This window comes from Brienomyrus brachyistius, chromosome 18, assembly GCF_023856365.1.
Source record: "Brienomyrus brachyistius isolate T26 chromosome 18, BBRACH_0.4, whole genome shotgun sequence".
Lineage (NCBI taxonomy): Eukaryota > Metazoa > Chordata > Actinopteri > Osteoglossiformes > Mormyridae > Brienomyrus > Brienomyrus brachyistius.
The window spans coordinates 11,686,706-11,710,086 of NC_064550.1; the positions used below are offsets into that span (position 1 = coordinate 11,686,706).

The following is a 23,381-nucleotide window of genomic DNA, read 5'->3' on the forward strand; positions in this document are numbered from 1 at the left end:
GTGAACATGCTGCTATCAGTGATTCCGACACCCACCACCGTGAACAGTGTATCCCATGCAAGTTTGAAAAGTGTAGAAAGATCAGGTTCGTATCATCATATGAGCTTGAGCACACCGTTTGTGGCAAGAAATTTGAACTGTTAAAATTATTTTTAAATTGCATTTACCTGTTGTCTTCTTTGCATCTGTGATAGTCACTTGTAAAGACTGACTAGCAAATTTCTGCTTTGTATTTAAAATTAATAGCTCTAGTTTGCAGTCTAAGTCTCCAAGGTGGTAGTCAACGATATTTTTTAAAATGCTATAAACTGTAGACCCTGCAAACACACCCTAAGTGAAATATGTATAAAAAACGAGGAACTTATATTGATGTATTTTCCTCCTGGATGTACTGGTACAAGTAAACGGAGATCTTTACTAATTCTGCAACAAATCTTTAATGATTTTGTTTCTCATATCTTGAGTAAAATAACAGCCACGTTAACTTCTGAATAGGGTCACGCGTTGTTTTCTTAAGACAGGGTGACCTGCAGTGATGCTAAATCTGTAGCGAGAGAGATGAGGTGGTACTTTTTTGAGAACAACATAAAGAAAATTATGCATAAATACATACAACGCAACGTTAAGTTTGGTGTCATATTATTTGTAAGTCTCTCATCCCAAAAAAAGACTTTCCTTAGGTGTCACATCACACTTTAAAATCCCGGTCACTCATTTCAGGTGATCTCGAAATTGGGGCATTTCGGCCTCTGATTGGCCAGAATCATATGTGTAAGCGCTTCTGATTGGGTGGGGGGAACGCCAGTCTCCGTCAGGGGGTGGGCTTTGGGTCGCTGTCGCGTTCCAACTACCGAGCGGTTGGTACCTTCGGGCAGCATCGGGGTTTCGTGCGTGAGGGGGGTGATACTCTGCTTAACTACGACCCTAAACGAAATACTTCGTAGTAAAAATTCTACACATATACGTGTACGGTGATGGAGGACATGGCGGGCACCAGGTAAGACATTATCTTTATGGTTGTTTTTTTACGCTTTTAATTCAGCCTCGCAGGCACCATGCTCAGGGGGAAAAGCGCCGAGCTTGATTTTGGGGTCAGGGGCTTGTGGAGTTGCCAGTGTCCGCTAACCGGCTACCAGATTATTACCTGCGGGGTGCATACGGTCTCCGTTTGCAGGGTGGTTCCGTTTGGGGTTGATATACAGTTATGAGGGTAGGTAACCGCGCCTCATGAGGACGCGTGCATGGTAACGGTAACGGGGAAGCCGGGGTTTCGGTGTGAGTGAAGCGTTTAATATCAGAAAGGAGCCGTGAACTGTCAGTCCGGGGATTCATAAAGGGAATGGTGTATGGACACTGCCGCAACGTGTCTATGCATTCCTGCTGATGGGGTTTATGTGTGCTGTCATTTAAAATAAAAAAAATGCAAAGTATTTGATTTGTTTAACCCCCCTCTGGTTGCTGGTTTTTCTTCTGGAGGAAATATGTGGTTCTGTCCCTGTTTCAGTTGAGGAGGTTAAAGACCGTACAAGCAGCTATTTGTGAACCACGAATATACTGTAATATTTGCCGACACAATCCCAGTGCCTTTGCCTGCGCTGTACCTTTGAGCAAGAGACTTTGCGTCGGTTGATACTGAATGACTGGTCTTCTGAGACTGTAAATTGTTCTCTAAAAGTTTCCACGGGGAAAGTTTTTTCTATTAAGCGAACCATTATCTAGCAGAGACAAGGACTGCGTTGGACTTGGTCTCCCAAGCTATGAATGCTGGCATGACGTATGTGTGACAGCTACTTTCATGATCTGAGGCTCAGCTTGTCATCATTGCTGACCCATGATTATCACTGGATGTGGGTCTGTCAGGTAGCAATCAGGAGTCACCTCTTATTTAAGTCTCTCAGATATCTTAGATTTCTACTGTGTTCTATTGTTGTATTTAAACACCAAGTTTATTCTTTTTTTCATAATTTATTTACGACGATGTGGAGGAGTTGGGACTGTGACGATTGTGACCTTGGTAGGTAGAAACCCACACTGAATTTCCGGTTTTGGGCGGTTTTGAAGCACACTGAGAGACATGAACAGAGGCAGACAAACCGGTGGTAACATTACATGTTGAAAAAATGGTCCCTTTAAAATAGTCCTGCACATTCTTGGTGGCTGTCACATTCTTGTATTTTTTTTTCTTGTTCTATTGTGGTCATCTTTGTGCTTTTCTTAGCCATGACATGGGTTTCCCAGCAAAGGCACAGATGAAAATTTTAAAGGTGCCCTACCAGAGTCAGTTATTCTGACTCTCACATCTCTCATTTAAAAAAGTCCCATGTTTTCATTATAATTCTGTCAAATTATAATCATATGCTCCGTTACCTCTCAAAGAACAGAGCTGTCTTCCGGTCGCACAGTATGTATGAAAACCGAATGGAAAAGAGGCAATTGGCCTTATAGGGATTATTGTAAGTTGGATATAGGAAATTAGCAGTGATAGTGGCGAGTGTCATGGGGTCAGGGTGTATTGGCTATGCAAGTACTCATCAGCCCAGCAGCGTCTCTTAAATTTTTACACTGGGTTAATTTAGACAGTTCAGTTTTTGTAAAGAGTCATTTCAGTCTTCCCCTGGGCTAGAACAGAATGGATAGCCCTGGGTCATTCCATTTTAATTCAATACATTTCCAAAAATATTCGCCATACCGTGAAAAAGTACTCTTTTTGAGCTTTCTAACAAACTATAGTTGAGCCATGTATAGCTCTAATAGTAAAAAACGTTGCAGTTCACAAGAAAACACCCTGATTAATATATTGTTTTATACCCACTGTGTAGAAAAGGTGCTATATCACATATGATTTTTTTACAATATAAAACATTTCTGAAGTCTGGAATGTATGTGTAATTCACATGCTAAATTTCCACAAAATCAAAAATGGTTACATAAAGGCCATTTGTTGAATTCAAATGGAATAACGCCTTGGGGGCTTTTTCTCCTTACTCTCCTTTAACTTTACTTCCTCTTTATGTAACGAGAAGTTGGTATAGCCCAAGGCAATACCCTTTTGGGTGTGTTGGGTGTGGGTGCTTGTTTTGTTGTAATCAAACTGAAATGGTTAATAACACAACCAACCAAGATATATAGTTATCAGAAGCTGTGTAATGATGACAAATTAATCAATAAAGTGTGCTGTTTATTGTTGTGCTGTTTTATGATTGGCTAATAATTAACCAAGATGAAATGTAGTGAGAGAGTCTCAAAGTCAATCAAAAACAATCTGAAAAATAAAAGGGGTGACTAATTAAGAACTCATTGAAAAGGAGCTACTGATCTGGAAAAGGTGTTTGAGGAAGAAGACATTTTCTTCTTCAAAAAGACATTTTTGGGGATGTACAGTTGATGCTATAGGGATACCAGGGTGTACTGTGGGAGGCAAAACAGTTATTGTTTTCAGAAGTTATTGTTTTCTCCTAGAGCTCCTGATCTTCTTTAGAAGTTGAAATTAGGCTTGGGACCTATTATGATGGCAAAATTAGCTGAGTGTGGGGGGGGTGGATTTATTCTGGGGGTCTAACCACACTTCCCCCAAATACCCAGATTAGCAAAATACTGTGTACCGCACTGCAGTATAATGTCTGGACAGTGTGACCGTATGGCTGGGCGATATGCCAAAATATTTTATCACGATAATATAATTATTATGATGTAATACATTCTTACTTTAATTTAAGGCTTTGCTTAAAATTCTGTTAGGATTCCCCTTAAATGGATTCAGCACATAAAAGAGAAGTATACTTTTAATAAATGAACCAATAAAACAAAAAAGCTTTTGCGCTGAAGGGTATAATGCTAGAAAATGACGACAGCACTGTTTGATGCTGGGTTTTTTCTCTGACTGCCTTCCTGCATGTGTAGGGGATGGATTTGACATTGCTGATAGAGCTACTGCCCATCGTATATTGAAAAATAAAATGAAATCTGTCTTGTATTTCTTCAGATTGAAAGTGGAAACCCTAAATGTTGGTGTCCGTGATTGTAAGCACTTGCGTTCTATATGTTCTACTGGATAGCATTGATTCAAGTGGTGAAATAAATTGAGTATGTCCAATTTTAGCTGGCACTAGTTTTCTGAAGAGTTTACAGTACACAGCCCCAGATTTTAAATTGCCGAAGTACCACCATGACATGGTCGTCTATCATGTTAATCCACAATATCTCCTTTTAAAAACATATGGCTGCTGACTTGTAACTGTCTTCACTGAATCTTTGGTTCTGAGAAAGCGCCCATATACATCACTAACTCAGTCGACCTTGTGGATTGAGCACTGCCCCCCCTCCCACACACACACACACACACACACACTTTTTATGTGAGAAAAATGCTCAGAAATAGAATATCAAGATATATTATTTTCCCATCCATCTTCTGAAACAGCTGAATCCCAACTGGGGGGGAACGGAGCCTACCCCGGGAACCAACCCTGGGCAGTCGCCAACACACCGCAGTGCTCACACACTCACTCACACAACTACAGGGCCAATTGAGACTCACCAATCAACCTATCCTGCACGCTTTTGGACCGTGGGAGGAAACCGGAGCCCCCGGCAAAAACCCACACAAACTCCCCACAGAAAGGACTTGGGACCAAACCCAGGCCCTTCTTGCCATGAGGCAGCAGCGCTAACCACTGCACCACCACACCACATATTCGTTTCCCATGAAAAGATATAAAAATGGCACAGCAACATTTATGTTTGGTTGCCTTTGTTACCTTTGGGGAATTGTGTTCACACAGCTGAATGTTTTAATCAGGCAGATTTTTTTTATCCAGCTGGACCTTCTGCTCACTATTCCACTTTTGCTTCATTTGCAGAAAGATGTAGCTAGTCCACATGTTGTTCAGTGAATTGCCAGACACCTTGTGGGGCAATACTATGACAACTGGACATGTGCGTTAGAAGTACGGGCTTGTGATACCACCTGTACCCTCTTAGACCATGACCTGTCTCACTGGTGAAAAAATGTTTTTTTTCTTTTCCTCATTCAGTTGCCATGGGAACCAGGGAATACTCCAGCTTGCCACCATAGCAACAAAGCAAAACCTATTTAATTCTCTGTGTGTGTGTGTGTGTGTGTGTGTGTGTGTGTGTGTGTGTGTGTGTGTGTGTGTGTGTGTGTGTGTGTGTGGTGTGTATTAGCTGAATGGGTGGTACTCCAGTGTGATCTGGTGCATGGCTCAGAATTGGCTTCAATGTTACTTTAGCTAATTAAATACATGTACTGATAGTTCTGGTGCATTGTTGTTTGAGTCTGTTTACAGCCAATAAAGATTAAGTCCCAGATTAGCTGTGAATCTGTTTCACCGTGCTTTTGCCATTTACTCAGTGCTCTCTCCTATTCTAGTCTTTCATTTGTGATGCCTGTTGAAAAATGTTCCATAGTGCCAAGCTGAACTAATTATTGAATGGAGTCTATTGCCAGTCACTTAATACACTTAGAATAAGTGAGGATCCCCACTGTTAGTTATGGAGAAACATATACTGTTTGTGTAGTTTGTTCCTCAAAATACCGCAATATACCATATTGCTGTAATACCACCCAAGGCTAACACATCCTTGTTATGCTTGAATTCTCTTTTTCTATAGTTTGTATATGTCCTGTATCTGTTCATTTTTGCTACGCTGACCCCTCTGACACAATGGACCTTGCTTATGCAGACTGTGCATTCCAGGGCAAATTTTTTGTCTTGCTGCTGACCTGAATCTATCTCTATCTCTCCTTCAGGGTTTTTAAGAAGTCAAGCCCTAACTGTAAGGTATAGTATTATAGTCTTTTTCTACAAGTTTGTGTGTGGGAGTATGTGAGTTGGTCTCCTTGATAGTCTGAACTCCATGTCCTTCTCTTCAGCTGACAGTCTACCTAGGGAAGAGAGACTTCATAGACCACCTGAACCACGTGGACCCTGTGGGTGAGTATGTGGGGGGGGTAGTTTATGGAATATGATTGTAACTAGAGAAAGGTTTCAGAATCTAATTATCAGATCTGTGACTGAGTTAAACCCAGAAAAACTTATATAAATGCAAACGGAAATAATCACAGGCTGTGAAAACAGGGCTGGTTTTGTAATGGTGGTAGGGTGACAGACAAATGTTACTTCACTTCGCAGAATAATCATGATGTCATGAAGAGAATAAGGAATCAAATCAGGCAATGTGACAAAAGAACTGTACCCATGCATAGAGTGCTCAGAACAGAACGGTGTGTTTGTTTGCTGTTCAAACCTTCTCTCTAGATGGTGTGATCCTGGTGGACCCAGACTACTTGAAAGACAGAAAAGGTACAGCTATACCTGACCTCCTTATCTCTACCCGCTCTATGATGTGTCTCTTGGTACACGTCCCACAGTCTCCAACTGTGGGTTTTTAGGATACCATGTTTATGACTAACCATTGAAGGTATCGGCTGTTTAAGATGCCAGTGTGATAAATGCATGGATTTATGTGTTTGCTATTGGAAAATATGTTGCCCCTCCAGTTTTATATGAAGTGTATACTGCTTCACAAAGGTGATCAGTGTTGACACATCACAGCACACAACAACAGAATGTGTCCCCTGCCTTTACCCCATATGTGATATGGTGACATAGCAGGGGGCAGCTAATTCAGTGCCCAAGGAGCAGTACTTGGGGTCGGTACCCTGCTCAGGGCACCTCAGTGGCCTTGCTGGTCGGGGATTCGAACCAGCAATTTTTCAATTACAAGTGTGGGTCCCTAACCATTAAGCCACCACTGCCCACCAGCAAAACACAGTAACTATGTATTTTATCAAAATTGAATTATGACCTAAACCCGATCTTTTTGGCTATGTTTTATCGTGTGATGAAATATTTTAGTTCAGCTATGCTTTCTTTTGAAGAAAACACTATCATTACCTTCCTACTACACATATGTGTGGCCATTAAAAAAACTTCCTGGTCAGTTTCAGTGTTGGCGTAGTTACTGTGTTTTGCCTTTGTGGGGCAGTATAGAGGTCAACAGTGTGTATGTGTGTGTGTGTGTGTGGTATGTCCTTGGTAGACCAGCTAACTCAGCTGTTGCTCCTTAGTGTTTGTGACCCTGACATGCGCATTCCGGTACGGGCGCGAGGACCTGGACGTATTAGGCCTGTCCTTCAGGAAGGACCTCTACATCTCCACCTTCCAGGCCTACCCAGCACTGTCTGAAGAGCCATACAGCCGCCTGCAGGAGAAGCTACTGAAGAAGCTGGGTCAACACGCACATCCCTTCCATTTCACTGTGAGTCATCGCAAAAACGGCATTTCAGTCAGAATACTAACATTAATACGGCACTCGCTACTCATTCTATATACATGCTACAGACACGTACCTTTAAAATCACAATTTTACATGAAATAAGTTGAAACTGACAAAAGTAATTGGCATTCACTTAATTCTGTATTCAATGGAGCAGACACTTTCCTTTCGATTTGTGGCTTAACATATTATAAGACAAATGAAAATGACATGGACAACATTATTGAGACCCTAAACCTAATATTTTGTAGCATGCTTTTCTGAGATGATAGCTGCAATCAAGCGCTTTCTATAGCTCTGAATGAGTCTTCTGCACTGCTCAATGAGTAATGTAGCCCACTCTTCTTGATGCAAACTGCTCCTGTTCAAATGAGATGGAGCTTTCTAACACTGGGCAGTACATTTTGCTCCAGAATGCTTCGATAGTCTTCTGATCTTATTGTGCCTTGCACAGATTCACCCAGTGCCAGAGGCTGTACAGCAGCCCCTTAACATTACTAAACTTCCTCTGCATTTAATAGTAAGGGATGGTGTTCTTTCCTTTGAAAGTATCGTTTTGTCTTCTGTGAACGTAGAGCTACTGTGACTTAACAAAAACCTCGAGTTTTGTTTCATCTTTCCAAAGATCCATGACTCATCAACATGCACATTAGCGAACTCCAGTTGAGCTTTTTTGTGTTTCTCTTTCGGAAGTGGATTCTTCTTCCGTGGAACTTACTTTTATTCGGTCAGCAAGGGATGGTGCGACTTGAAACTGTTGTACCTTGATCCTGAAGGTCAGCTTGGATCAGGGACGGATTACAGACCGGGCCAGCGGGGCCGCTGCCCAGGGGCCCTTGGGGTGCAGGCCCCTAGCCCAAAACAATTTGCAACGCTTATCAACAATGTATTTTCGTTTGTCTATTTTAGAGGGCCTACATTCTTTGATCCTCTGCCTACAAGGGCCCCTGACCCTATAGGGAGGGCGTTTGGCTGCCAAGGGCCCTTGAATTGTGGTGGTTGTGGTGGTGGTGGTGTTGGGGGGGGGCCCTCGCGAACGTTTTGCCCAGGGGCCCACACAACCCATAATCCGTCCCTGGCTTGGATATGTTTTGAAGTGTAACTTAGTTCAAATGTTGGAGTCCAATCTCCAGTCAATTTTTCTCTTGCAGCCATGTCCAGGGAGGTTGCCTTAAACTAGGGTGATCATATGTCCTCTTTTTCCTGAACTGGTCCTCTTTGTTTTGGGACCTAAAAATGTGTCCTGCCAGGATTTGTAAATTGCCTGAAATGTCTACAATTTCTGAATCTTTGTTTCATGTTTTCATTTGCTTTCTATAGGCAGAATACTTTCTGCGTGCATATTTATGTCACTTTGATGCCTCTCTTTACATCCTGCCCCCACTGTCCTCTTTTTTGAAAACCAAAATATGGCCGCTACTTAATCCTCTTGGTAATGTTAGTGAATGTTATAAAAAGGAGAATGCCGCTCTTTGGAGACGGTCCTGTAGCCTTTACCTCGACCATGTTTGGGTCTTGCTTTCCTTCTCAGACAACTTTCTGCTTTTGCTTCTGTTGTCCATGTGATTATTTTTCTCAGTCCAAATTGACTGAGCGACTGATCATGATACCGAAGACACCTTTTATACTGATTAAAGTAAATAGTCTGCTTGATTTCAGTCCAGTACAATTTCTTTTACCCTCTAAAGGGACCCAATAATCTTTTACATGCAATTTTTTAATTATTTACAATAATATATCCATCCATTTTCTGTAACCACATATCCTAATCAGGGTCGCGGGATTCCAGAGCCTAAAGGCGCAAGGCAGGAAACAACCTAGGTTGGGGCTCCAACCCACGGCAGGGCAAACTCACACATTCACTCATACAAACACATGTATGGGCAATTTGGTAGCTCCAACTAGCCTCAGCATGTTTTATGGAGTGTGGGGAGAAAGTGGAGTACCCAGAGGAAACCCCACAACGACACGGGGGGGAACATGCAAACTCCACACACATGGAATCCTGGCAGAGACTTGAACCGAGGTCCCAGGCAACTGTGCTACTGCACCACCGTGCCGTCCCTACAACAATATAATAAGCTATCAATCAAATGCAAATGCAGAAGTGTCTGATCTATGGAATATGGAAGAAAGAGTGGTGGATGCCGGTTACTTTTGGCAGTTTAGCTTATTTCACAGAGAATTGTGAAATTGTTTTTAACAAGTGGAAGGGTATCAATACGTATGGCTGCGTTTGTACGTGCAGCTACTCTATTATACCTCTGTAACGTATTGTGTGTTTCAGTATCATGATCTATCCGTTTCTGTTCCAGATCCCACAGAATTTGCCATGTTCAGTCACACTACAGCCTGGACCAGAGGACACAGGAAAGGTAGGAACCTTCCGATAGATTTGCAAAACACACAACAACAGGAGCACTGAATTCTCATCTGCTTTATAGGCATGTGGGGTCGACTTTGAGGTTAGAGCTTTCTGCGCCAAATCAGCGGAGGAAAAAATTCACAAAAGGTAAAATAGGTTTCTCCTCTGTTGCTGTTTTTAGCCGTGTTCTGTTGTCTGTAAATATAGATCTAGATATATCCCATATATGGGTAAACTTGTGTGTGGAACTGCAGGAACTCTGTTCGGCTGATCATCAGGAAGGTGCAGTATGCTCCAGAGATTCCTGGACCCCAGCCTATGGTGGAGACGACCCGTAGCTTCCTCATGTCTGACCACTCCCTGCACCTGGAGGCTTCGCTGGACAAGGAGGTAGCGCACGCTCACACCTGGTGACCTCGTTAGACGAGAAGCTGATTTCTTTTCCTCTCTCTCTTTCCAGCTGTACTACCATGGAGAGCCTGTTAATGTCAATGTCCACGTCACCAATAACTCTACCAAGACCGTCAAAAAAATCAAAACATCCGGTGAGGCGAAAGCACAGTGGAGCGCTGTGCTCGTCACCTCCGTTGTTTGTTTTTTGTCCCCTCTATCCCTCCTTTCTCAGATTTTGCCATCCTCTTAATGTGCGAGCTAACACAGATGTTAGGCACTTCTGTGCCTGAGTTAACCCCTCTATTCCTCCTGTTCCTCTCCTCAGTGCGGCAGTATGCAGATATCTGCTTGTTCAGCACAGCGCAGTACAAGTGCTCCGTAGCTCAAGTCGAAGCTGAGTAAGTAACATACCCTTTATTCATCCATCACTGTCGAGCCTCCCTGTACTGTACTTAATTATTTAGGCACTTGATACATTCTACTTTTTTTTAATTTCTCTGGCTTTGTGTTTCACTACTGTGCTGTTTCTTAGAAATCACTCGTGTGTTATTCAGTCATTGCTGCTCACTTCTCCTGGAAGTATTTGTAGTTTATGTGATTCCCCCCACAATGCTGGCCTAACAAGGTCAGGACCCCCCCCCAGAAGCAATGCGAACTCAGACCAACTCAAGAAGGGGTCTAAATTCGGTTAAAGTCCACTTTTGGACTTGGTCTATTCGCTGACAGTATGTAAACAGAAGTGCATCCAGCCTGCTTCAATTTTCTCTGTGCTTTTTGGCCATGACAGAATACCATACAGTGCTGATGTCACAAATGTCAGCACATTATGAATTCTTCAGATAGATCACACTAATTTATAACAGTCCTCAGTAGTTAAGTGAAATTCAGTTAATGCGATGGAATAGTCCTTTACATTGATACAGTACCTGTGTTTCACCCGTGACACAAGGATTGTCAGTAGCATGAAAAATCAGGCGGATGTTTATGTTATTGTTGGAGCACTATTTCACAAACAACGATAAAGCATATGTTGTCAAACCGTAGTGGAGTCTCACTCTAAATTCTGTCGTACAAATGTGCAATGACAATAAAGGTTTTCAATTTCAACCTCAATGTTGCCAGCATAGGCGCAGCCATTTTGTTGAGGATGAAGCGACTCTCGTGATCAGTTCAGTGTCCAAAAAGACCAAGTGTGAATGTGAAATGGACTGAGACCACATTAAAGCTGAAGTACCCCAGAAAGTGAATCCAAAGAAAATTGAGTTCCCTTTAACTTAAAGTGGACAGTTTGGTTCTTTTCTAATGAACTGTATGTGAAAACACACTTAGACTTGATTTGTTTCTCAGAACTATATTTCCCATGAACCTGTTCAAAGCATTCTTTCTGCAAACCACCCCATCTAATCATATGTGTTTTTGAACTTATCCGTAACGCTGTCATTTATATAGCATTTTAGTTAAATTTATGTGTGAAATGGGAAAACAGGAGAAACTTGCTGAAAGAGGAACGTTATTCAAACAAAACCTGTTCGTCAGCTAACATCCTTTTCACTAGATTTACTCAAGAACAGGTTTTCTAATTGCCCACTTTCCCATAACTCCCCTTTTCCCTAGTGACCAGGTGTCTTCCAGCTCCACCTTCTGCAAGGTGTATACCTTAACCCCTACCATGAGCAACAACCAAGAAAAGCGGGGCCTAGCTCTAGACGGCAAGCTGAAGCACGAGGACACCAACCTGGCCTCCAGCACCATGTGAGAGGGGCACGGAGCTGCCCCTTATATACCACTCCTGTGTCAACCTTACACACTGCTACACATCCTGTACACTGTGTTTATAGTTACACAACAAACAGCATTACACTTACACTGTTCATCACGGTTGGGGTCTTGCCGGAATGCATTCATCAATTCCAATCTAAATCAGGAAATGAAATGAGTTGCGACTGGAAAACAAACTATGAGGAACAGAACTGGAATTGAATTCAAATTTCAGGGAGATTTAAATTCCAACTCTAGTTCCATTTCCTGATTTGGACTGGAATTGATGAATGCATTCCGGAATGACCCCAACCCTACTGCTCATATCCATTTATATCACCAAATCTAATAGGCAGCATGTTTTTAAGTCATATTGATATAGCGCAGTTAAACATCCTGAAAGAATGTAAATGTACCCAATAACTATATATACCACATACATGAGTATATACTATATATTTCCATATAGTTATAATGACCTACCTCGTATATACAGTCTTCTCTTTCCAGATAATGCTATTCTTTGCACATGGGATAACTGTACATTTGTAATTTGTTATGATCTTCTGGTGGTTAGAATTCTTTTCTCAGTCTTTCTGTCTGCTGATGTTTTTTGTTTGTTTGTTTTCTTGTTTGTTTATTGTCTCAGAGTGAAGGATGTGCCCAACAAGGAAGTCCTGGGAATTCTTGTGTCATATAGGGTCAAAGTCAAACTGGTGGTGTCACGAGGAGGGTAAGGGGCCAAAGGTTTTTGTTACTAGTGTGTACTAGGGATAAAATTTCAAGATGTGTCTATAGGTTTTTTGTTTGGTTTCTATTAGGCTTTTAATGGAAACGGTTTATTTTAATAACCTAATTCCCAACTGGCTTTACTCTCTTAAAAGAAACTGTAATCAAGGCTCCAGTGTCCTGGTTTCCCATGATGCACTGTTTTACTTAGGGACGTTGCTGTGGAGCTGCCTTTTGTCTTGATGCACCCAAAGCCCTCAGACCTGCCCAGCATCCCCCCACAGTCAGGTACCCCCCGATGATGACGCCCCAGTCCTCTATCCAGTTTGCACTATGACGATATATATGGAGTGACAGCCCTCTCTCCTTGTATGCACAGCTGCGCCTGACAAAGATCCGCCCATCAGCCCCAACCTGATAGAGTTTGAGAGCAGGTGAGCTGCGGTGTGGGCGTGGCCTCACATGGATCGTCACCCGTTGTTTTATAATCCAGGTCTCCAATGGAAATCCAGTTCAGTGGCATCCTTCCTCAGATTTCCAGAAGTTTAGTTTGTGTTATTGAACTGTGGATAACTAATTTATTTTAAAGTGATTCCAGAATGTATCTATTTCTTTCACCGCAATATTCACTAGTAGCATCTAAAAATTATTTTCAAGGCTGGCTCAAAATTAAAAAAAAACACCATATTACTAAAAATTATGTAATAAGTATGATTTTGACGTATTGTTGCTTATGTGTTTATGCAGAAAAGTCATACTAAATTATATTTCATTAATATATACATGGCACAATGGGTAGGACTAAAATGGTCTAGGCTTCAACCAATTGTATCCATGTTGGCTGGGGTGACAGTTGCCATGATTGCAAAAGTTTAAAGTTCTACAATACCGGAATAATATATATTGGGATGTAACTACAAATGGAATACCATGGACACACTGAAATGCCAGCAATTATTTAAAATGTTACCATTAATTGAGATTACGAGTGCACAAAAACCTTTCAAATGCACCTTTTTTGCCTGTGACAAAAAGACATATATAAGTGATAACAGATTAAAAAGGCAATATGTTTCAATGAGTTTGTTTACCCGTGAAAGCCCCTGTTGGAGGGTTTGCTTGTGATTGCCCTCATAGGAGAGTGCACGGGTATGCTGGTAACCTTGCCCTTGTTGTCGAATCCCTTCTATTCCTGGGCCAGGTGACAGTCATGAGGTCATGTCATGCCCTCAGCACGTGGACACCTCAGTGTGCTTACAATGTCTATTGACTATTTGTGTGCCTTTTTAGAAATAATGTAGCACAATGGTCTTACTTATTTCTATATAGTAATTATTGTTTCACTTTTAACTTCCTTTTATCCTCACAGTAATTTTACTCAGGATGATGACTTTGTGTTTGAGGACTTTGCCCGCTTGCGTTTGAAGCGAATAAAGGACAAGGATGGTGACAGTCACATTTGCTGAAGCTAGATTCTCCGACTCCTCAATGAGCCATGTCTGGTATGGATACCATGGTCAATGCATAACTCTACGGTTAAGGATTGTTGGACAAGACACAGCACTCCTCCACCATCCATGTGTGAACGTAACTCAGTTATTATATATTTCAGTATTTTGTGCTGATAGCCTAGGGCAGTGTTTCCCAGTCTGTTCCTCTGGGACTCACAGACAGTCCACATTTTTGCTCCCTCCCAGGACAAGGCTGAGAAACACTGTCCTAGAAGGAATATCATTGTCCGTGTTTACATTCAGTGGCACAGAGTTAGATGGACCTCAGTGTGTTGCAGAACTTCTTTTCTACTTGTCAGGTTAAGTTTTGTTTTACAAAACATTTATGCTTGTGTGTTAGCGAGGAATGAAACCAGGGCATGTGCACACATACAGAATCCCTGCTCAGCCAGTACTCACAAGCCTAACTTTGAAATCTGGCAATAGTGCAGACGTTTTAAAGTAATGTTCATCCAAGTCTTTTTGTTGCCTGTATATAAATATAATAAGGATTCCATTTGCAGCAATGTGTTGTTGTTTTTCAAACATTTATAAAGTTTGCTGCATCCTCCTCAGGCAAATTTTCTCTTAGGAACTTCCTATCTTTGATTATTTTTTCTTTTCATACCGCCACTGGGACATGATCACTTCAACAATGCCAATTAACGCTACCTAACAGGTAGAGTCAGAAAATATTAGCTGGCTAGCTGGTTAGCAGAGCATGCTGCTTCAGCACATCGTGAAATATTTAGCGTTTTGACGCAAATGTGCGGTTTCAGTGCTGATAAACACCACGGTTGTTAATACCTACTTATTATTGGGGTAACTGAAGAAATTAAATATTATATAAAAATATAGCATAAAAATATTATAAATGAACAATTACAAATAATGCAACTATGAGCATTTATGTACAATTTTCCATCAGTAACTACAGGGTGCATATGTTCTTTTTGCAGGGGGCTCTTTTCAGGGAACTATGTTTACATTTTATTGTTCTATCTATCTCCTAACGAATTACCTTGTTCAGGGCAGAGGGTGGGAGTGGGGGGGTCCAGGAGCCAATCCCAGATGGGCTTGATGGAATTTCAGTCCATCACAGGGCACACATGTTCACGCAATCATAGTACACGGGCAATTTAGAGACGCCAATTAGCTAAAATGCATGTCTTACCCATGCAACATGAAAACAACATGCAAAATCCACAAACACGCACATACATACACACACACACACACACACCAGAGGTGGGATTTAGACCCCCAGCACTGGAGGTGTGAGGTTACAGGGTCCCACTGTGCCACCGTACATTTTTTTTTTTTGCATTTATCTTATCTTGATGTCTCATCCCCTTATATGCATTTATTTCTGGTCTATAAATGTCTAATTGACGTCATGCAGTACAAAGAGGCAGTTTCACACTTGGCACTATGCTTCCGACAGTAAACCATATCTAAAATGAAAAAGCAGGTTACAGCTTCTCATGGAGAGAGTATGGAAACACGGTACATATTTACAAGGTTATTTCCCCGACTGTCTCAGTCACATGTGCGCTGGTTTTTGGTCAATTTATCCTCCTGGTTATTACGGTTTGGTTGTGCTGGTAAAATAAGCTACACTCAACCAAGCATCATGTGTGCACCTGTCCTCATTATAGACCTAAGATATTACTTCTGCCTCTGTGTCATTACTAAGTATAACTGCTTTTTGTTACATCTATTTGTGATCCCAGTAGAGGACTCCTGCGCACAAACCCAAAGACCATTTTTAGGTTCTACTGTTAGTAGTCAGGTAGCCTAGCGATCACACAGCTATAGGACTATAGGTACAAATCTGGCCACAGCTCTGTCAGGACGGACTACATTCCCAGTACATTCTTGTATGTTACTTCCAAGATCTCTGGTTTCCTGCCAGGAAAATCGGAATGCCTCTTAGTGCGATTTTGTGATGGACGGAGCACATCCTGCTTCGTATCCCATGGCCGCTGGGAGAGGCTCCCGGCCAGCATCATCACAAATGTATAAAATCAAATTAATTGGATGGACAGATTACTACTAGGTGAAAGAAAAGGCTACACTCAATTTATGAGATTTATTAAAGAAGGATTGTTGCAGCTTTTCTTGTAAGAAAACTTACCATGATAAAAAATATGTGCTGCTTTATTTTGTACTGCATATTAGTGCATATTTAAAATAAAAAACATGGAAAAAGTTGGGTGTGTCTGTGTGATGCGTTTCAGACTCAGAAAATTCTGACTAGATATTACCGTTGACCAGATTTAATGGTACTTTCATTTCATTTCAGTTATTTGAGCAATTCAAGCACAAAAGTTGACCTTCGATGGGATAAGAATTGCCATACACTTACAGTTTGACATTTGTATTTCTGAATGGCTGTTTCATTCTGGAAAATTGACTCTTTTCTTTTGATTACTTCTGATTCAAGACATGGTCATGATAAAATGCTGCTTCTTCATCAGAGATCAGTACCTTTGGGCAGACTTGCTATCCATCTGTCAGTTTTTCACCTGATACAGCTGGGGAATGGAGAGAAAGTGGGGCATTTGCTGATTTAGGAATAAGCCAGTAAGCTCAACAATACAATGTCCTGCATAACAGAGGTGCCCCTTTGAACGTGGATATATCTTCAAAATGCTCTGCTGAAATTTAAATGCTTAGTGACAGTCCAGTTTGGAGCTAATTGTCATGTGCCTTTATGTGAAATCTAAGCTGAAAGTTGATTTATGAAACATTCTTGGTCTCTCGACCTGGTGACATTGTAAAATGTGAATATGGCATAAGTCACAATGAAAACACCTCTAGCATGAGTAACTGCTGCAAGAAACATACATATCTAATCTGTACCAGGTGGTTTGGCTAGAAGTCTTTAGTGCAGATATGGATCTGCCGATCACCTCAGAGACTCAGTTGTCGTTGGCCCTGGGTGGTTCGGAAGATTCCTTCAAAGAGTCAGGCTGTCCTTCCATAATCTCACGCTGAGGCTGGTTTTGCTTGTGAAGGCGCCTTGTCAGCTGACGGGTGAAGCGATGCCATCTGGAGGTTATGACAGGAATGGCTTATAAAAGGCTATAACTGGACAGAGTAAACCACAAGACCCAAAAACCTTATAGTAACTAGAGTGAATGCTCGCATTCAGCATCTTGGCCACACAAAAATGATTAAAACCTTTAATGACGACTCAAGAACATGAAAAGCCAGCAGTCTGTCAACTTAGTCACCTAAAATGGATTTACAAGGTTTGACCAAAACTATACAATTAACTACCAGTAATGAGTACTGATTACAGTAAAAGATACTTAATTTCATATTTGCATGAGATATGGATTTTTTATTTTCTGCATACTACATTTTGCTACATTTTCTGCATACTACATTTTGCTCTCTTATGGAAACAGGCAAAGACATGTATATGCAGGTTAGAGGAAGTTTTCTTGGGGGTCAGTGTCAGCGGTAGTTGCCCCAGAGCAGTTGGCTTTGAGGGTCACTGCTCATGACCAGCTGTGATATGATTATTCTGCCAGCTACAGGATTTGAACCTCAGCTTATGGAGACGGGCAGAGATCCCTAAAACAGCTACATACCATCATTTCATCTCATCATTCAGAGAAAGGGGCCACTTACTGTGAGACTGAGCTCTGATTTATATTCCATTCTCTCCTTGATCCCCACCTCACCTCTCCTGGGCTTCATTGTTCAGGTTCACTCTGTGTGCCTCCTGGATTTTCTCCTGCAACCATCGCTCCTGTAGCTCCTCCTTCTCACGCCGGATTTCATCCATCTCCTGCAACAGTGCCGTTTGTCCTGAGCGCAAAGCCACCAGTTCCTTAGACTGCTGCTCCAGGGCAAACTCGCACTCTGACAGGGTGTCCCGCAGGGCTGTGGTACCACAGGCCTGAGAGACAGCCTCCTGCCGATAGCGGGACACCCTTAGAGAAGAAAAAGACTTGTGTCACTGAAGGTGTGACATAGTTGGCTTGGCTCTTCTATACGTCAGATATTGATTCCAGCTGCGATTTACTCACTGCGAGTGGCAGTATTGTAGCTCTGCCTCTTTAAGATACATGGAGGCGTTGAGGTCTGCGACAGTCTGTACGAGCTGGAGCAATAAGATGGGTTCAGGGATGCCAACTTTGGTCAGCTGGCTGGCGTGAGATTTTCAATTAGAGACAATTTTTGTGCTTTTGATGTAGCTAATTTTAGGTTTATAATAGAATAATACACATTTGCCGCAAGATTTCTTCCTTGAGAGCGAGAGTCTGAAAGCGTGAGCGTCACGCCAGGTGCGTGAGAGCTGGCAACTCTGTGGGTCATGAAGACTGATGGTGGTTATTATCGGCAGGATGATTAACACGCAGGGTGACTCACCTTCTCTCTGGCTTTCTCGTTCTCTTTGAGCACCAGATATACATGAAATGGCACTTCTAGTGTCTGACCGTCACTGCTGCTGTTCTCAGAGCTAGATCAAACACAGACACAGTCCTACACTGAAAATAATGGCCTTTCAAATTTAATAAAAAATGTTTCTGTTGAGACAAGACAGCCTAAAATTAGCAAAATGATCTGCCAGTGCAGTAAGAAAATTGTACTTCGTAGGATTTCCTGAAATGACAATACGCCTAAATGCTAGCCAATTAATCTTATTCATGAGATGTGCTTTAAGTTTATTAATGAAATTAGATTAATTATTCTTGCTTAGATTTTAAGTTTTTGAAGTGTAGGCAGGTAAGTACAGCCACGGACTTCTTGGAGGAGAAACTTTGAACAACCACTCTCTCATGGAATTAAACTACGATGACTTAACATTAGCAAGCTTTTCCAGAAAAAAATATCTCACGATCATTTCTCCCTCCCATGTGTCGATGATTGGGAGAACATTGCTGTGGTCCAAGGCAATTGATCCAGTATCTTACATGGATATCTGGTTTTCCTCCCACACCTTCTCACGTAGTTCACATTTCTCCAGCAGCTGTGAATCTGTATTGTAAACAGACAGAACGTCAACGGCGACGTATGTTCCTCAAAAACCGCTTTTAAACCTGTGTGTGCAAAAAGTATAAAATATTCCAAATCGTGATTCGCCCCGTTGTTTTTTTTTACAACTTCAGACACAGATCGCCCCAGTAAATAAATTATCCGATTGTATTAAGTGAAACAAACACACACACGTATTAAAGAGGCCGGTGAATGGATCCTTTTGTAAGAGGTCCCGCTGGAAGAGCTTTGTGCGTACGTGCTTCCTCCAAGGATCCATCGCACGAGATCAGCGCACTGGGCGATAGTCCTCAAGAAGTTTGTTTTGCTTACGAGGCTTGCTTCACTTTGGGGTTTACTAAAGTGCTCAAGTAGCTTGTTTTAAGGCACCGGCTCATTTGAAGATTGACCTCCGACTTGGCGCTGAAGCTAACTCCAGCCGTGTAACTTGGAACATGGAAGCCAGATCAATCCATGAAGTTTGCGTGAATAATTTATTGACACATATGCAGCCCTTAGACAACAGACATTCTCTAAAAGTAGCCTAATCCTGGTTCAATATATATCGCATCGTCTAACATAATTAATGCTGTGTATGGTGGAGGACTGGTGATATAATTGACGCTAATTAACCAATAGATTAATTTACATTAGCTTGAAAAGATAGGAATGGTGTGTGAGTTTGCCCTGTTATGGGCTGTAATGTGATATTTTAATTGTGACAGATCGGCAAGAAAACACATTCTGTAGTTGTTAATGCTTTTTAAATGTTAATTAAAATTTAAAAAGGGGATTTTTGATCCCCTGAGCAGCTCAGGAAAGACAGTCTATACCTGGAGGAAACCGAAAGACTAAAACGACTATGACAGCAACGACCATTTACTACCTCACCTAAAATCCTTGCAGTGTTTTCAAAGTTGTCTTGAAATGCTACCAGTTAAAGTGCCATAAAAATATATAATAATAAATCACTGTGTGGCAGAAGAACCATGGGGGTAGACTGGGAAGTGTGGGATGTCAAAGGTGGACTGGGATAGATTACTGAATTACAAAGATAAAGAATCCTCAGATGACAACTTAAAACCACTTGCTGCAGTTCCCTGAATCCTAGGGGTGTTATAGTAAACAATTCTTTTCATTAAGATTATTAATAGAATTTAATATAAAAATCACATTTAAATTATGCTTGCAATGTATTTATTAATATCGGTGTATATAAGGCAATTCACAGGTTTCAGATTCTTCACGTTTAGGTTTATTACAGGTAGACTGGATGCAAACATTTAATCACAGAAGAATCAAAACCACGTAAATACACATTTTACTAGGCAAGACAAAGTCCCAGTCACCATAACACACATCTTCTGCTTTTAGAGTAATTGACTACTTTCAAAATTCACTCATGTTACTGGAGGGAACCGAAGGCTGGGCTTAAAAACAAAGGAAAGCAAAGTCTACGGCATCATCTGGCCTGACAACAAAAAAAAAAATCAAATTCTAGCTGCATCAATCTCCATTAAATTTACATTTACAACATTCAGCATTATGCAGATAAGGAATGACAAAAAGTTCATCTATATGTGAATGGCATACTTATGTTCACCTAAAAATGTGTGTATTTTATATATCTATATATAATACACAGGTCTTATAACTAACAATGAGAGGACATTGTGACTTCAAAACAGGGCCAAGAATCATAATCATAGTTTAAATTATGGGTAATTATTGAGAAACATTTAACCTGAAATTCAATATAGAGTATTTTACTGCACCAGACTACTAAAGTGATGCTTTAAGTTTTAATATTAAGTTACAATACATCATTCGAACAAATAAATACATGTAGACCAGGAAAATATCCGGTTATTTCCATCAAAACAAATATTCTCTCTTCATTTGAATCCCATTTATTTTCCACCGGCTATAGAACACAATACGCCTTTGTGGATTGTTTGTACCATATAAAGACCCGTGAACCATCGTGAAAACAGATAATAAAGTTAGAGATGTAAAATCCAATCTACTCCAGTTTGTTATATCATTTCCGTCCAGCAGGGGGTTTAATGCACCATGTATTCATTGCGCTTATTGAGTCGGACTTGGCAGAGGGAGATACCGCCCACCACCAAGTAGATGGCGGCTGCAATGAAGCAATTGTAGCCAACCTGGTTGTACAGTGCGTAGATAGCCTGCGGTGGATTTTTACTGGGGGGAGAAAGGAAAAAAGCATTTCTTTTATGAATTCAAAAGTATTCACATATAGTAAAACTAAGATAGAAATCTGACGCCGATTCTGATGAATTAACATGTTACATTTTGACCGACTTAAATTTGTCTTAAAAATGCACAGTGTACATTTAAGGGAACTCTGCTTTTAACCAGATATCAGACAAAACACGTGAAACTGTTTGCTACACTTGTCACATGATAAAAGAAAGTCCAAAACTTTCACATCAATTTTAATAACTGGATGAATGTCCACCAGCAAATGACTTAAGCAACCTTTGAGAAATAGTCATATCCAGAGGTCTGGCTGTGACTTGGGTGAGTCAGGATACAAAAGTGTCCAGTCTGGGGTAAACATTGTGGAAATATGCGCATGTCACTTTTCCATCCTGACTGGACCGGGCACAAGAGACTTACTCATTGAGCATGTCGTCCTCCGTGAAGGGCACGTCTTCGATCAGAACTGCTGAGTGAGCACTGAAAAATATCCCCAGCATCACCTGGCCGATCGGAAAAAGGGGAGAAGAGTTTAAGTTGACAGAATTAATGTTGTGATGATGACTGACGTTACCTTTGATTACACGCAACTATTGGTAATCCATCAAATTTATACATATGGATCAAGCACGGGAAGAGGAAAAAATACCCAATATTTATGGATTTAAATTCAATGTATTCTTAATAATACTCTTTTCGTCTAATGTGCAAGACATATATAATGTCTATGAAAACTGAGACGGCGAACCTACATTTATTAATATATTTATTAACTAGTTATTTACAGAAACACTGCCCGTTTAGGTTTCGTACCTAATTTATTATTTAGGTAGTCAGAACGAAACGGCGCAACTTCTTCTTCCTGCGTTTTACAAGCGGGTGTACATCTGGACCCGTGACCTGATGAGCATGGATTCTGACATTAGCCTTTTACGACCTACTCCAGAGTATGGTTTAAAAACCGTGTTATAATTTCCGGACATTATAATATAAAGGCACGCCTACAAAACTGTCCTCAGTTTAACCTTTATTAACCATGCAATGACTGGATTTAAAATGTGGCTGTCTAGACTTGGTTGAGGTAGCAGATTGCAAAATGTTAAAAGGCTTTATATTAAAAATAACCCGGCCATACGCAGACAAACCATTTTTTTAAATGAACGTTACCCAAATCGAAATCCACATGTAGATGACATTACATACACACAGATTAACAATTGCTAAATCAAAGAACATTTTTAAATGATTTCTTTGATCTTACGAATTAATTTAATTAACAGTTTAACTGTACATCAAGCAGAGAAGGAAATACCCCGGTGGGGTCAAACTATCCCGATGACATCCATCGAACGGTAATCGGGGACATTTTACAACTTTTCATCACTCGTGAAAAACAATAATCCAATTAATGTTAGCAGCAGTGTGAAATAATGCAAGTAAAGTTAGTATTAAATCCTTACCAGCATTACGACGCCCCATATACTTAATACTATCCCGCAAGCAGCCAATTTCGGACCGCAAAATAAAAGCGACGGCATTCTTAATCTGGCCGGAGACAATTAATATTAGACTTTATGAATGGAATGATGTCCTTCGGTTCTGGGTGAGATGATTCCAATTCAGATTTAGATTTTACAGACGATATTTGGGCCCAGGCTTGTATTACCTAACGCTCCGGTCATGTGAGTTACTTCCGCCAGCAGTAGGCGGGACATCCATGCAGCTGTACCACAATCGGAAGACCAAGGGGTTCCGGAAGTCATACTAAATAATAAAAAATTTATGTGTTATAAATGGTGTTTAATTATTATAAGGTTCAGTGTAATACTATTATGTAACTGGTACTAGAATCTAACTTAAGGAACTAACACAATCCAGCTCGGTAGACTCTGAAGGAAGAATGAAAAAAATCATACGAATGCTTTTACTATATACTTAAAAACTGAAATTCCAGACACCCGGTGATGATACAATTTATTTTTCTATATTTTATTATTCAGTTGAGACATTCGTACGTCGTTGTTTAGATGAGGTAGCGATAGAACTGACGTAAACAGGAGTCAGCTGATCACGAAATGGACGAGGCCAGTACAGGAAGTGACGTTGGATTTAAATGAATACAGTTTGTC

General features: G+C 40.9%; 3 protein-coding genes across 3 annotated transcripts; 1 reads left to right on the forward strand and 2 right to left on the reverse strand.

Moving 5' to 3' along the window:
* Positions 1–846: 846 nt before the first annotated feature.
* LOC125712614 (arrestin red cell-like) lies at positions 847–16,246 on the forward strand. Its single transcript, XM_048982852.1, has 15 exons — positions 847–997; positions 5,771–5,801; positions 5,894–5,954; positions 6,279–6,323; positions 7,091–7,281; positions 9,615–9,674; positions 9,744–9,811; positions 9,919–10,054; positions 10,125–10,209; positions 10,383–10,455; positions 11,672–11,809; positions 12,465–12,548; positions 12,756–12,832; positions 12,924–12,978; positions 13,914–16,246. Exons 1-15 carry the CDS (start codon positions 975–977, stop codon positions 14,008–14,010), a joined length of 1,224 nt encoding a protein of 407 aa, XP_048838809.1. The 5' UTR covers positions 847–974; the 3' UTR covers positions 14,011–16,246.
* Positions 16,247–16,297: 51 nt separating this feature from the next.
* On the reverse strand, positions 16,298–20,153 carry si:ch1073-143l10.2 (uncharacterized protein LOC565165 homolog). The gene is made up of 7 exons (XM_048982853.1): positions 19,219–20,153; positions 18,966–19,029; positions 18,421–18,511; positions 18,078–18,151; positions 17,730–17,981; positions 16,950–17,088; positions 16,298–16,571 (listed from the first exon to the last, which is right to left on the reverse strand). The coding sequence occupies exons 1-6, from the start codon at positions 19,304–19,306 to the stop codon at positions 16,959–16,961; spliced, it is 699 nt and encodes a 232-aa protein (XP_048838810.1). The 5' UTR covers positions 19,307–20,153; the 3' UTR covers positions 16,298–16,571; positions 16,950–16,958.
* Positions 20,154–20,258: 105 nt separating this feature from the next.
* Positions 20,259–22,970, reverse strand: rnasekb (ribonuclease, RNase K b). Its single transcript, XM_048982867.1, has 3 exons — positions 22,713–22,970; positions 21,673–21,755; positions 20,259–21,234 (listed from the first exon to the last, which is right to left on the reverse strand). The coding sequence occupies exons 1-3, from the start codon at positions 22,788–22,790 to the stop codon at positions 21,090–21,092; spliced, it is 306 nt and encodes a 101-aa protein (XP_048838824.1). The 5' UTR covers positions 22,791–22,970; the 3' UTR covers positions 20,259–21,089.
* Positions 22,971–23,381: the final 411 nt, after the last annotated feature.

Coding starts and splice junctions, on each gene's coding strand:
- rnasekb (XM_048982867.1), bottom strand. CDS start 22,790: ATGCCGTCGCTTTTATTTTGCGGTCCGAAATTGGCTGCTTGCGGGATA. Junction 21,756..22,712: donor TATGGGGCGTCGTAATGCTG/GTAAGGATTTAA, acceptor CCGATCGGCCAG/GTGATGCTGGGGATATTTTT. Junction 21,235..21,672: donor GAGGACGACATGCTCAATGA/GTAAGTCTCTTG, acceptor TTCTCCCCCCAG/TAAAAATCCACCGCAGGCTA.
- si:ch1073-143l10.2 (XM_048982853.1), bottom strand. CDS start 19,306: ATGGATCCTTGGAGGAAGCACGTACGCACAAAGCTCTTCCAGCGGGAC. Junction 18,512..18,965: donor GAGGAAAACCAGATATCCAT/GTAAGATACTGG, acceptor TGTTTGATCTAG/CTCTGAGAACAGCAGCAGTG. Junction 17,089..17,729: donor AACAATGAAGCCCAGGAGAG/GTGAGGTGGGGA, acceptor CATAACCTCCAG/ATGGCATCGCTTCACCCGTC.
- LOC125712614 (XM_048982852.1), top strand. CDS start 975: ATGGAGGACATGGCGGGCACCAG. Junction 9,812..9,918: donor GAGGAAAAAATTCACAAAAG/GTAAAATAGGTT, acceptor GTGGAACTGCAG/GAACTCTGTTCGGCTGATCA. Junction 10,055..10,124: donor AGGCTTCGCTGGACAAGGAG/GTAGCGCACGCT, acceptor CTCTCTTTCCAG/CTGTACTACCATGGAGAGCC.